This window comes from Myotis daubentonii, chromosome 2 (genome assembly GCF_963259705.1).
Source record: "Myotis daubentonii chromosome 2, mMyoDau2.1, whole genome shotgun sequence".
Lineage (NCBI taxonomy): Eukaryota > Metazoa > Chordata > Mammalia > Chiroptera > Vespertilionidae > Myotis > Myotis daubentonii.
Genome location: NC_081841.1, coordinates 126,528,626 through 126,543,389, shown reverse-complemented (window position 1 = coordinate 126,543,389; position 14,764 = coordinate 126,528,626). Strand labels below are relative to the sequence as shown.

The 14,764-nt window shown below is 39.7% G+C and overlaps 1 protein-coding gene across 1 annotated transcript in view; it reads right to left on the bottom strand.

Moving 5' to 3' along the window:
• The window catches only part of LCP1 (lymphocyte cytosolic protein 1), a 69,501-nt gene that overhangs the window by 26,219 nt on the left and 28,518 nt on the right, over nt 1-14,764 (bottom strand). Inside the window, exons 5-9 of the mRNA XM_059684481.1 lie at nt 11,466-11,598; nt 8,792-8,873; nt 6,479-6,644; nt 4,995-5,137; nt 3,063-3,158 (exon numbers count right to left, since the gene is read on the bottom strand). Of these exons, the coding sequence (XP_059540464.1) occupies nt 3,063-3,158; nt 4,995-5,137; nt 6,479-6,644; nt 8,792-8,873; nt 11,466-11,598 (620 nt within the window). The remainder of the gene's footprint in view (nt 1-3,062; nt 3,159-4,994; nt 5,138-6,478; nt 6,645-8,791; nt 8,874-11,465; nt 11,599-14,764) is intronic.

The window sequence follows — 14,764 nt, the reverse complement described above, 5'->3', positions numbered from 1 at the left end:
AATGAAAAAAATCAATTGACAACAAAATAAGACTCGAAGCATGAAACAGACTGATATACTTAATGTGGGGTTGGGAGGATGAGAAGAGATAACCAAAGAACTTATATACTTACTAGAGGCCTGGTGCACGAAAATTCGTGCACTTGGGAAGGGGTGGTGGGGGGGCCCTCAGCCTGGCCTGTGCCCATTCGCAGTCCGGGACCCCTCGGGGGATGTCCAACTAATGGCTCAGGCCCGCTATCTGGGGGATTGGGCCTAAGCTGGCAGTTAGACATCCCTCTGGCAGCACGGGAGCCCTCAGGGGATGTCCGACTAATGGTTTAGGCCCGCTCCCCCTGCGGAAGCAGGCCTAAGCCATTAGTTGGACATCCTTAGTGCTGCCATGGAGGCGGGAGAGGCTCCCGCCACTGCCGCTGCACTGGCCAGTCATGAGCTGGCTTCTGGCCGAGTGGCGCTCCCCCTATGGAAGCCCACTGACCACCAGGGGGCAGCTCCTGCCTTGAGTGTCTGGCCCCTGGAAGTCAGTGCGTGTCATAGCAACTGGTCATTCCAGGTCGTTCAGCCATTAGGATCAATTTGCATATTACCCTTTTATTATATAGGACTAGTGGCCCGGTGCACAAAATTTGTGCAGGGGGAGGGGGTGACCCTCAGCCTGGCCTGCACCCTCTCCAATCTGGACCCCTCAGGGGATGTCCGACTGCTGGTTTCGGGCCTAAACCAGCAGTCGGATGTCCCTCTCACAATGCGGGACTGCTGGCTCCTAACCGCTTGCCTGCCTGCCTGCCTGATTGTCCCTAACTGCCCTCCCCTGTCTGTCTGATTGCCCCTAACTGCTTCTGCCTGCCAGCCTGATCCCCCGCTAACTGCTCCCCTGCTGGCCTGCTTGATGCCTAACCGCTCCCCTGCCAGCCCGATCGCCCCCAACTGCCCTCCCCTGCGGGCCCGATCACCCCCAACTGCCCTCCTCTGCCAGCCTGATCGTCCATATTTGCCCTTCCCTGCTGAGACCCTCCTCCTCCTCAGCTGGGACTTGCCTCCTCCGTGTGAGGTGGCGGAGATACCAGGACCAATCTCCTCAGTACCGCGCTGAACCATGGGAGCCCCAGGCCTCACTGCACAGATTGGCTGGCAGGCCCCACCTCCGCTATTCATGTGGCCATCTTGTGGTGGCCATCTTGTGATGATGTCATGGGCAAGGGCTACGTAGGCTTTTATTAGTATAGATATGCATAGCCCATGGATACGGGCAATAGGATAGTGAAGTCTTGTGAGGGGGTAAGGGCTGGGAGGAGGGAGCAAAGAGGGGGTGGGAGGAAATGGGATATATTTGTAATACTATCAACAAAGAAAATATATTTTAAAAAATATCCAGTAGATTCTACAATTTATTAAGTGGATTTAATTATTTTCAACCATTGAGCTTACTTTTTATTATTTATTTTCTACCAAAAATGTTTATTTATTAAGTAATAAATTATATTCCTATTTTTAGTTCATCAAAGATATTTATATCTGCCATTGAAAATGTATGACTAGTATAACCACATTTCCCACACTGAAATGGTATACATGCAACTTAAACAAAATAAACATGATGAATTATTTAAGCTACATATTGTCATTAATAAATATATAATATCAATTTGGCTTTTGCAGACTTTAGACTGAGAACCACTCACTGAACATATTAAAAGTCAATTCAGCCCTCCCTGGTTTGACTCAGTGGATAGAACATTGGCCTGCAGACTGAAGGGTCCCACGTTTGATTCTAGCCAAGGGCACATGCCACGGTTGTGGGCTCAATCCCCAGTGCGGGGCATGCAGGAGTCAGCCGGTCATTTATGTTTCTATCTCTCTCTCCCTTTCCTTTCCTCTCTGAAAACAATAAATATATTTAAAAAGTTTATTCATATAGTTTTAGAGAATCTCCTGTCATTTGTAAGCAGACTCTTATTAGAAGACTCTTGTTGAATTATGCTCCACTCTCCTTAAAGCTCTGAAGAGTCTATGAAAACACCAATTTTCAGAAAACAGAACTTCAGACTAGAATTATTTCTTAATATGATGCTTTACTAGATAACACTATATGCATTATACAGTTCATGAGCTTTACTTCTCATTCAGGAATGAATTGATTTTAATATTAACTCATTGGGTTGAAGTCTAATAATATTAATTGAGGCACAAAAATAGGTAAGATGATTTCTCAAGATCAATATTAAAATGGTGGCAAAACTAAAGTTTTGACATTCAGACTCATGCTATGCCCACTATTTTTAAGAATGCTCAAACAAGACACTTCTAAGAATTCACACATCCTGCCCAGTCTTTTCCTCCCATTACCCTTAGTGATGTAGTGAGGGAGGGCTGTGGCTGGGTGAATTTTGGAGCCACCCTTAGGTTTAAATTCTTGTTGTACCAGGCACTGGGCTCTGTGGCCATGAGATGATTATTAGCTTCTCTGACCTTCAGTTTTCTCAACAATAAAGCAGTTTAACATTTAACTCAGTGATGTTTGTAAGGATTAGAGGCTGTATACGCAACATGCCTTGCACAGGACCTGGCACATTGGAGGAACTCAACAAGAAGGGATTCCTTCTTTTTTATTATTGCTAGAGGAAAAGGGCCCCAGACTTGGATCAAGTTACTTCCAAAAATCTGTCATATGATCGTAATTAAGCCTTCTGATCAGTTTTCATCACTAAAGTGAGAATTTATTTCTTTGTATAAATATTTCATCTATTTCCAGAAATAATACTCAGGAACCTAAATATGGAAATAATACCTCTTGGTACTGTGGAGCCTATTAAATGATGGGAACTATACAGAAGTGCCTCGTATGGTGTATGACACTTAATTGGTATTAGTTTCTTTCTTTCCTTAATATTTATTTCCAGGTTAAATTTCCCACAATTATTACCCAAAACTGTTAACAGTTTTTAAAGGTTTCAAACAGAGATGTCCCCTCATGCAACCTCAGAGTCAGGTCATACAGGTCATTGGGCCCCATGCAAAGGCAGCGTTGTGTTCTCTACGCAGAGCTGGGAACACGGCCTTACCCTTAGTCCTGACATGTCGATCACAACAGCAGGAACACCTTCCTCATCTCCTTTCGGAGCAACCTGTTCCAGCAGGTGGTAATAAGCTCTTGAGTCCTGTGAGAAATTACAATTTTAAATTACTTACTTTGTACGATGACTTCCCCAAAGCAAATATTTTTCATTTCTTATTTAGCTATCATTCAAGAATGCAACTTTATTAACAAAGCTGGAAATATTCACTAATTTGAATTTTCTATTTCTCTGTTTACATACTATATTTGCTTTTATTTTTACAATGAGTATAACATTAAAAACTATAGGACATACACAAAGGGAAACCCAAAGATGTAAATACTATTCCTTTGACCTTAAGGGAGAAAAATAATTTACGAACATGTATTAAATTATATAAAGGAAAATATATATACCTTTATATTGCTGAAGTCAGTCAGCTAAAGTTTAATTTTTAAAAAGTGACAGGAAAAGGAAGCGGAAGTTTAAAAAAGAGTTTAAAAATACATTTAAATAGATAATAAGCAAAAGAAGAATATTTTAAACAAGCAGTTTTTATGTAAAAGGAGAGATATTGAGATGACAAGTTAATTTAATCTTTATCCAGAAGCTAGAAAAAGTGGTTATGCTTAGTTATAGCAGATTGTATGTAGATAGTGAACTATTATGTTTTCTTAGATTCTGGAAATATGCTTATTGAAAAATAGCATATTTCTCAGAATTGTAGTCTTAAAATTATAGATGTACTAGAGGCCCGGTGCATGAAATCATGCACGGGAGGGGTGTCCCTTCAGCCCAGCCTGCACCCTTTCCAATCTGGGACCCCTTGGGGGATATCCAACTGCTGGTCATCCCAGGAATTGTACCTAAACTGGCAGTCAGACATCCCTCTCACAATCCTGGACTGCTGGCTCCTAATTGCTCACCTGCCCGCCTGCCTGGTCACTCCTAACTGCCCCCCCACCCCCACCGGCCTGATTGTCCCTAACTGCCCCCGCTACTGGCCTGGTCACCCCTAACTGCACCCTCCCCGCCAGCCTGGTTGCCCTCAACTGCTCCCCCCTGCTGGCCTGGTCACCCCCAACTTCCCCCCACCACTGGCCTAGTCTCCCCACAGGGTCCCCCTGCAATCCTGGTCACCCCATGCAGCCTGCTGTTCAGTCATTTGGTCGTCCCTCACTAACCCCCCTGCTGGCCTGGTCGCCCCACGCAGCTTGCTTGTTCAGTCTTTTGGTCGTTCCTTACTAACCCCCCTGCCGGCCTGGTCATAGGCAGCCATCTTGTGAGGGTGTGAGGGTTAATTTGCATTTTACCTCTTTGTTATATAGGATTCTCATTTAATGAAAGTATGCAGATTTTTAGGTAATTTATTTAAGCCATTTAAAGAGATTTTCATTTCTCTTAAAGACTGAAAAATAGCTGTTGTTATTTTTGTTGTTGTTTTGTTTTTGAAACTGGATAGGGCCTGGGGAGAGCGGGCGTATGTGTGCTCACCACCTGTGACATTAGAAAGATGAGAACAAGAGAATGCCAGCTATTGATGTTGCACCTGTGGAAACTGAATTTCATCTCTTTTCTTTCTGCCCTCCCCTCCTAATTTTCACTGCAGCTATTTTAAAGCCAGTGAAAGTTCCATGCAGGTGTTAGGCATGAATAAAATCTGCCTACCACATGTTCCATCTGTTTAGCTTTGCTAAGAATCAACTTATTTCATCTGATCCTAAGAAACCTATTTCATTCACTCTAGTGCAGGGGTAGGAAACCTTCTTTATGCCAAGGGACATTTGAATATTTATAACATAATTCGCAGGCCAGACAAAATTATCAACTTAAAAATTAGCCTGCTATATTTGGTCAAACATTTAATGAACTGACTCCTAATGCCTTGGCAGGGCCAGACCAAACGATTTTGTGGGCCTCAAGTTACACTTCTCCTACCTTGATGTCAGTACTGAAGTTGCTGATTTTGTTGCAGCCTGAGTTTTCCAGGTGGTAATTAGCCCATCTCAGCAGGAGCTCCTCAGGGGAGAGTTTCATCAAATCTTCCAGACTCTCCCCTTCTTTCAGAAGAGCAATCAGAACTGAGGAAGCACAAAAGCAGAATTAAAATGAATACAGGGATATTTGGGAGGATTAGTTATAATTTCCATTGTGCTCTGCTGGAAAGCCAAAGATAGCAACTTTATCTCTCTAGGGTAAAGATACTCACAGCTTTTCCCATGGAGTAGATACTTTATTATTATTCCCTAAAAAAAGGTGTAGGTTACTGTGAGTTAATTTATTATCTCTATTTTTCAGATGGGAAAGAAATGGCACCAATTAATCTCAATGCTATGCCTAAGAGTAAGTTGGTAGAGCCAAGGAAATAAATAAGACTATTGGCTCAGAACACTCCACGGGGTCTGTCAGATCACATTTCATGAGATGACAAACATTTTTGCTTTTAAGTGATCAATTTTGTAATAATGACTATTCTCTATAGATTGTGTTTAATATTTCAAATGCTTTCTTGAATAATTATAGCAGCTCAAAAAGTAGGATAAACTCTTTCTTCTATATTTTCCAGATGAATACATATTTCTTGCTCAGTTAAAAAATTTAAATTTAACTGAGGTCATTATTTGCAAATTGATAGTCTTTCTCATGGACTCTAAGTTCTCTATTTGTTTTTCCTTCTTCTTTATATTATGCTTAATATATTGGTTTTATATTACCCCAGGATTCTTCACAGGTTATTGTGATTTGGACTTTAAAAGTATATAATAACTTTATATATATACTTTATATATAAATTATAAAGATTAGAATTTGGCTACAGATTTTGTATTGGTAGGATCTGTACCTGAAAATCAAAAAGTAACACTATATTTTACATAATACTTATCAAGATCTATTACTTCCGTCTAAAGGACAGGGCTGTAATTGTTTAAATGCAGATAGGATGCTCAGAGCAACTAGAAATAGATTCACAGCTGCATATTTAGCTGAGAACTTTGAAATACTAAATGTAATTTTCTATCATCTTGGTAAGAACTACACCAAGTTTCTCCTAATCTATTGTTATCACTGCAGTATATGAATGTGAATAGCTTCATAAAACACAAGTTAAAAGTAGACTTGTTACAAAGTGTCTAAGAGCAAAATTAACTCAGAAAAGCTCTTGAGGTTTGGAGTCGCAGACAGCTAGACTGAGTTATAGGTTCTAAAAATGCATTATTATTAGTCTGTAGTCTTAAAAAGCTTTTGTTCCATCATTTAAAAAATCTAATCAGCATGGATAAAATCTATTACATTAATACAATGAATTCAATATAACCGTAGTTTAAAAAAAATTGAGGATCCTGACATCACCTCCTACAGCCCCCAACACATGCAGTAATAAAAAGCCATGTCACTAATAACATTTGAAGCTTTACTTGTACCTTCATTTCTGCTGAGTTCAATGTCCGCAAACAACCCAATCTTGATGACTTGCCACAAAAGTCCCAGGACCAGGTAAGGCTTTCCCTCCTTTAAGTCCTCAGCCCCGATGTTAACCACATGGCACCCGATGGCTGAGGCAGAGTTCAGAGCCAGATTCAAATTCTCCTGCGGAAGAAAAAGTATGAAAGTTTTTTTAAAAATCTTTATTGTTGAAACTATTACATATGTCCTCCTTTTTCCCCCCATTGACCTCTTCCAGCCCGCCCCCTCCACCCCAGGCCTTCACCACCCTATTTTCTGTATCCATGGGTTATGCATATATGTATACAAGTTCATTGGTTGATCTCTTCCCACCACCCACCCTCCCCTGCCTTCCATCTGAGGTTCAACAATCTGTTCGACGCTTCTATGTTTTAGATCTATTTTTGTTCATCAGTTTATGTTGTTCATTAGATTTCACAAATGAGTGAGGTCATGCAAGTTTTGTTTTTGATTTTGCAAATACTAAATGATGATTCCTGATTGGCAGCAATAACAATATTTTGTTTCTGGAAACTTCACAGGTGTAGAGGCACTAGATTTTGACATTGAGAAAAGCAGTGAGTAATAACTGGAAAAGGAAATCCAGTAACCCAGACACAGGGCTTATGTAGTACTTAGTCAATCAAACCAGAACCCTGAGTTGAAGACCCATTCTGGTCAGGAGGAAACAAATGAGTCATGTATTTTTCCATCTTGCTATGTGATGGTGCCTTCACACTCAATATCTCCATCAGCCAGAAAAAAAAGGGGGGCACCTTTAAGGGGAGAACATACCCTCATTACCTTGTCACTGTCTATCATTAATAACACAATTGTTATCAAGGTCACAAAAGAGAGTAAGAAAATAGCTTTTTGACTTTCAGATTTTATATTAAAGGAATAAAAAATGTACAAATCAAATTTGTAGAAAAGATAGAGTGGTTCTTACTAGGACAATTTGTTGAGTATTGGTAATATCTAGGGACCTTGAGCACATACACATCTACACAAACACACACCCATGTGTTCACACACACACATGCACACATGTGTATAGATTATATGTTGTTATCACTAACAACAATGTATATAATGTAACTCACAGTTGGAATACTGTGAGTCAGTGAAATTTTCAGTCTAGAATCTATATACTATTCTTAGGTTCAACAAGGAGAATTTATCAGTCAGAGATGTATAGAAGTTGGTTTTATGATAAATTAACAAAACAAAATACTGGCCACTAGTCAAATTGGGAAAGTACCTACAAGAAGAAAAGTATTTTTTTACCCTAGTGTATAGTTCAAATGATGAGTGAAAAATACCAATTCTTCTGACCAAGATTATGAGTAAATTTAACATTAAGTTCCTTCATATAGGTTTAACATCATTGTTCTTTTTGGTTAACAATTCCATTTTAAAAGTACACAGGGTTACCTGGCCAGCATGGCTCAGTGGTTGAGCATCGACCTATGAACCAGGAAATCACGGTTTGACTCCTAGTCAGGCCACATGCCCAGGTTGTGGGCTCTATCCCCAGTGTGGGGCGTGCAGGAGGCAGCTGATCAGTGATTCTCTCTCATCAGTGATGTTTCTGTCTCTCTCTCCCTCTCTCTTCCTTTCTGAAATCAATAAAAAAATATAATTTTTAAGTCTTCAGGGTTGCTTAAATCCAAACAGGATGTAATATATTATTCATGATTTAAGAAATGAGACATGGCTTCCGAGCAAGAGAATTACAATAATGTTAAATACTGGAACATAACATAGAAATACAGCTTACTTACTACCAGTTGGTTATTGTTCCAGTTAATCAACTCACTGAAGGTATACAAAAGGTTATATTTATCACTCTGGTGGCTGCAGCAAAGAGCACTGTGTAGGCTCTAAGAACACTTGCCGTTTTTCACACCCTCACTTTTAGAAAGTCTTACCTTTTCTGCTAAAATGCTATGTATCTGGCATCAGCTCAACGATAAATTGCTGGGGTAAGTTTAAGTTAAAACTTTACCAATGTGAATTTTATTCATCAGCGGCCAAAACAAAGAATTCCCAAACTATTCACACCAGGCTAACCTTCTCCCACTTCCAATACCCAATCCCCCACCCCTGTTATTTTCATAAAAGAACAAACATAAATGTGTTCCTCTATCTGCACTAGTCATGACAATCACCAGCCCAAAGCCTGGGTTTTGGGAATAATGTCTGAGCCCTGAACAAGTGTGACTCAGCACTTCTGGTGAGCATTCACTCCAAGCACAATCCTCTTTGAATGTAACAGAGGGAAGACATACCTGAATAGTGAAAGGGGTGAGTTTCTTTTTGTTTATTGTTCTTTCATCAATTGTGTCAGGCACTGATAGGTTGATCATTTTACTGAAAGAGAAACAAGTTAAAGAAATCAGGCTTCTAAATAACAGGGCCCAGTAACACTGAATTTAAATTCTAGCAATATCATAAGATGGTAACATAATTGTTGCTATCCGGTGTTTAGATATAAAATCAGTTGTGCAATTAAATTTTTTTTCTATGTTTTTATTGATTTCAGAGAGGGGGAGGGAAAGGGAGAGAGAAATAGAAACATCAATAATGCGAGAGAATCATTTATCAGCTAGCTCCTGCACACCCCTCCCCTAGGGGTTGAGCCTGCAACCCAGGCATGTGCCCTGACCAGGAATCAAACCATGACCTCCTGGTTCATGGGTCGACGCTCAATCACTGAGCCACACTGGCCAGGCAGTTATACAATTTTGATGAGATTCAAACCATCTGTAGGAAAGGTTAATATTCCTAAACTCATACTAATATATTGAGCCAAAAAATAAGGACCCCACTTCAGTCACTTACCTTAAAAGCTACAAAATTTTCTTGGTTTCCTTAGCATATTATGAAATTCTGGGAGGAGAGCCAAAGCAAATCCTCCATGAGTACTTCACTTTCTCAGGCATAAAAATTGTTCCACTACATAAAGTATTATACACTTTTGAGCTTGTATGATGTCTCAATTTCTATTTGACACCTGGTCAAACTCTATACCTTTAATTAGTCACCTGATAAAATGTTTTATATCTTCCTGTAGTCATTATTATATCAACACTTTAGAAATTTCACCCATACAAGTAGCTAATACATTGATTAGACAGTCAAAGCCAGCAGGTATTGTTTATGAAAAACTGATTTTACCCAAGTCAGCATTGATTTAACCTTCAATGGGACATAAAAAAATAAATTTCCTTAGTTCACCTCCATCTTATTTTTAAAAAGCGAATTAGAAAAAAAATACAAAGAATAATAAATTCAAAGAATATTAAATTTGACTATGACTATTTCTTTTTTTTAATGAGATCAGAAATTACATTAACAATTTTCCCAACTACCTTTTTTTTTGGTGGTGGTTGTTTAAAGATGTATTTCTATAACTTTTTCATGTATATATACACATATTTAACTAAAAGACGTTTTACTACAATATAGGCAAAACAAATTCCTAAATTGTAATTTGAAAAAATATGAAATTAGAGTGAACCAGAAGCTCTGGGAGATGGTGCTGCAGAGAGGTGACTTTAAAAAGTGGAAGATACCCATGCCATTGAAAAGTGTGTAGTGCAAATACAGAGACAAAATATCTGGATATAAAAAGATGGTAACAGTCCAAAGCAAGACATTATTATGGCTTCCAAAGTATTACAAAGAACATGTGTTTTAAGAATTCGGTTAAGGCCCTAGCTGGTTTGGCTCAGTGGATAGATCGTTGGCTTGCGGACTGAAAGGTCCCAGGTTCGATTCTGGTCAAGGCATGTACCTTGGTTGCGGGCACATCCACAGTGGGGAGTATGCAGGAGGCAGCTGACCGATGTTTCTCTCTCATTGATGTTTCTAGCTCTCTATCCCTCTCCCTTCCTCTCTGTAAAAAAATCAATAAAATATACGTTTTTAAAAAAGAATTCAGTTAAGGAAGAAATCACTGGAGGTTGGAATAGACCAGAAACTTATACCATAATTGGATCTGTATAGAAGGAAAGGATGGGGAGGGCATTCTTAAAAATAAAAGGCAAAGCCACAGTTTCAAATTATAAGCAAGTTACTATATGCTTGCTGTCATTTATAAAGCCATGTATTCAGTACCCTTGACTGGGTTCCTGAGTCAGGGGGTATTGGAAGGTAAAACTAGAAGATTGATGGGGGAGGTTGGGTGCCAACCAAAGGAACCAGGACTTGATCCTATAGGCTAGGTTGTGTTTGTGAGTTTTTAGCAGTTGAATGTTTAAAAAATGAACTCTAATAAATAAATATCTAAAGCAGAATTGCTCTGGTCAGAGCAGAGAAAAGGGGCTTAAAGTCTTGCCCACCTATCCCTCATTTCAATGCATGGACTCACCTGAGATTGGGCATTTCAAGTCTCCTCACTAATACCATGTTTTATAATGACAGAGAAGCTGCTAAAGCAGCTGCAGAGGCATTTTGAAAGACACCATTGTGAATTGACCAGCTGTGTTCTGAGACCTCCCATAGAAGAATACATTCCTCCTTTTCAGGTGCCCTCAGTTGTGTATTTGTGTGCACCACTTCCAACTCCCTTAGCATCGGACTTCCATTGTATTAGTCTGTTATCATGCTGCTATTATTAACACTGTCTACTCTCATGTAAGCCAAGCTCCAATGAAGCAAAGTGGCATATATCCCCCAAATAATTGCCTGGACCTTGTATCACTGTATCTCTATGTTTATGTTTGTCTCTATACTGTGCATCCTTCTTCTGCACTTAAAAAATCGTAGTTTCACTTTTCTTGTTATAATTTGCTCTTGACAATAGGTTTCTCTCCTGGACCTGCCAAGTAAAAGTCCAGAAAAGCATTTCAAGTCCAGCTGACACCAATAGAATTTGGTTTAGGATAAACACAATTAATTGTTGGTATTCCAGAAAATTCTAGCGAAACCTTCGGAAACCAAGAAGGAAGTGTTACTTACCAAAGGACGATGCCGTCCCCAACAGCATTGAAGAGATCATTCGTGTTTGGATTCATTGGGATGACATGTCGGCAGTCAGGGTCATTTTCCAGGGCTTTGTTTATCCAATTAACAAAGGCATACTTCTCTTCCTCTGCAAGTAAATGATTAAAATGGATTATTTGCAAAGTAAAAATCTAATATAAAAATTATACCTGTGGATCTTAGATTCTCATGCTCAGGAGAGACATTGCAAGGTCATCTCACCCATTATCTGACCTTCTCATGTTTATTGACATTTAAAAAATCTTCGATGACTTGGGATATGGCATAGACTCTCTGCTCACTCCAAGTCAGAAAACATACAGCAAGCAGATTTAGAAGCTATATATATGTATACATATGCAATTATTTTATACTTAAAAGCAAGTATATAGCTATATTTTATATATGTAAATATATATAAATAATAAAGTATATTTTCTTTATATTTATATATAATTTAAATATAAATGTGATCTAATTCTTACAAAATAAAACTGGGAGCTCTGCCTTTATCCATGCTGATTTAAATGTGGGATGTTCACAGGCAATCTTTGCAATATCTCTAAATTTTTTTATAATGAAATTACTATGAAATGAAATAATTGTGATATAATCTTTCTTTCCTACCAGTAAAGCTGCCAAAGGTCAATTTTAAAAATTTTAATAAAACTTCAAGTTATGCCCAGCACTATGATTGTCAATTTGTGTGTCATTAAAAGCAACAGTATCCCTCAGAAGAATCCTAAGTCACAAAAGTTTGAGAAACACTGTATAGCATATCACTGTCTTGAAGTTTCATAATGTACATTTATATAGCAAAAGGCTATGAAAATTTCTGTATTTCAAAACAAATGGCTAAACTTTGTCTTAGGAATTGCAGATGCGATTTAACCATGAACTTATCTTTAAGAACAACTAATGCTTTAAAGAACTCAGTTTGGGGATTGTTGGATTATTATACTCTTTGAGCTATTATAAGTTTCCATCAAGGTTGTTGGATGACAGCTTTCAGAACCTTCAGAATAAATATGCAACTTTCTTCCAAATCAATAAAAATATAATTTTTTGGACTACTCAGTTGGCATTAATAATAAACATAGCCCTAACCGGTTTGGCTCAGTGGATAGAGCATCGGCCTATGGACTGAAAGGTCCCAGGTTCGATTCTGGTCAAGGGCATGTACCTTGGTTGCGGGTGCATCCCCAGTAGGGAGTGTGCAGGAGGTAGCTGATTGATGTTTCTCTCTCATCGATGTTTCTAACTCTCTACCCCTCTCCCTTCCTCTCTGTAAAAAGTCAATAAAATATATTTTTTAAAAAAGAATAAACATGAAATTTAAATGTAGAAGCCTGAGTAGCTCATTTTGTCCAAAATATTTACAAAGCAATTTTGGCAGCCTTTAATGTATTTTTTAAATGCTGATAAGATTATTTGGGGGAGAGAACCAAGAAGGCAGCATAGGTAAACACCTGTACTTGCTGCCTCTCACAACCACATCAAAATTACAACTAAAAGACAGAACAACTCTCATCCAGAACCACGGGAAAGCTGGCTGAGTGGAAGTCCTACAACCAGAGAGGTGAAGAAGAAAGCACACTGAGACTGGTAGGAGTGCGGAGGCGCGGAACGGGCTGGCACCCGGGTGTGTTGTTTTTTCAATCGGGAGGGAGGTACAAGCTCCTGCTTGCTCTGAACTCCAGTTCCGGGCAAGACTATGGGGGACCCAGACACATATAAGGAGAAACTGGACTGTCTGGCATCAGGGCAGGAATGCTAGGGCGGCTTTCTTTCAGATGGAGGTGTTTGCAGTGGTCATTGTTCCTGCGCTGGGACCTCTCCGGTGCAGGGTTGACTGGCAGCCATTGCTGTTTGCTCCGCCCTGGTAATTCCCTGAGACCCAGCCCCACCCAATTTGCAACCCCACTCAAGCTGTGCACAGTGACTTTTGCATATGAATGGCCTGTCCTTTCTCAGCCTAAAACCTGTCAAACAGGCAGCAGCTGGGTCAGGGAGCCCCAAAGCTATCAACAAGGTCCAAGGCTGGCAGCAGCAGCCTGCCTTGCTTCACAGCTGGGCCTCGTCTGGGCACTTCTAAACCCAGTACAAAGAGGAGGAATCTGAAAATCTCTCTGTAGCTCCTGCTGAGTGGCCCCAGGAAGTGGCTGACATTGCACCTCCCTGGAGATCCAAGAGCCAGTGTACCCAGTGGTCAGTGTGAGACCATACCAGGTTACAACTCTTCACATTCATAAGTGACACACTCAGGGGGCAGATTCAGTGAGTACCAAAGCCCCACTGAAGCAAATCTTGCCCCATAAGGGTGTCTCCTGCACAGCAGCTCTCCCACTGTAGACACAGCTGGTCCTCATAACCAATTGGCCTGGAGGTCAATTCCTCCAGTGATACCAACAGCAATCAAGGCTTAACTACAACAGGAACGTGCACACAGCCCACAAAAGGGTGCACCAAGAATGTCCACCTTAGGTGATTGAGGAGGCTGAGCCTCTGGGCCCCATAGGACACCTACCACACAAGGCCACTCTATCAACTCAAGGAGACTTAGCAGCTACCCAATACATAGAAACAAATACAGGGAAGCAGCCAAAATGTGGAGACAAAGAAACATGTCACAAATGCAAAAAATGGAAGGAAGCAAAATACTGGATACAGGCAGTCCTCGGGTTATTTTGTGGTTACATCACCATCTCCCATTTACATTATTTATATGAAAAAAAGTTCCATCATTTTGACGTATGTACATATGTGCTTTATGTTTTTTATTATTTACCACAAGTAAAGGTCAGGAATTGTCCTTTCTTTTAAATTTTTTTTTACTGTTTCACTTCATTACTGCTGTATATGTGTTCCATGTGAGTGATGTAGGTACTCATGTAAGTGGGTTCCGGCTTATGGCAAAAATCACATTACGTCACACCATAGGAATGGATCTCCGATGTAACCCAAAAACCTACTGTATAGAGTTCAAAACCACAGTTATAAGGTTACTCAAGAATCTTTTAGAAACCTCTGAGAAACTTAGTAAGACCTTCAAGGATCTTAGTCAGAATGCCAAAAAAAAGAAAGAAAGAAAAAGAAAAGAAAAAGGACCAGTCAGAAATTAAGCATACACTGACTGAAATAAAGAATAATATACAGAGATTCAACAGTAGACTAGACGATCCCAATAGTCAAGTCAAAGATTTGAAATATGAGGAAGCAAAAAACACCCGACTGGAAGAGCAAAAAGAAAAAAGAATCCAAAAATATGAAGATAG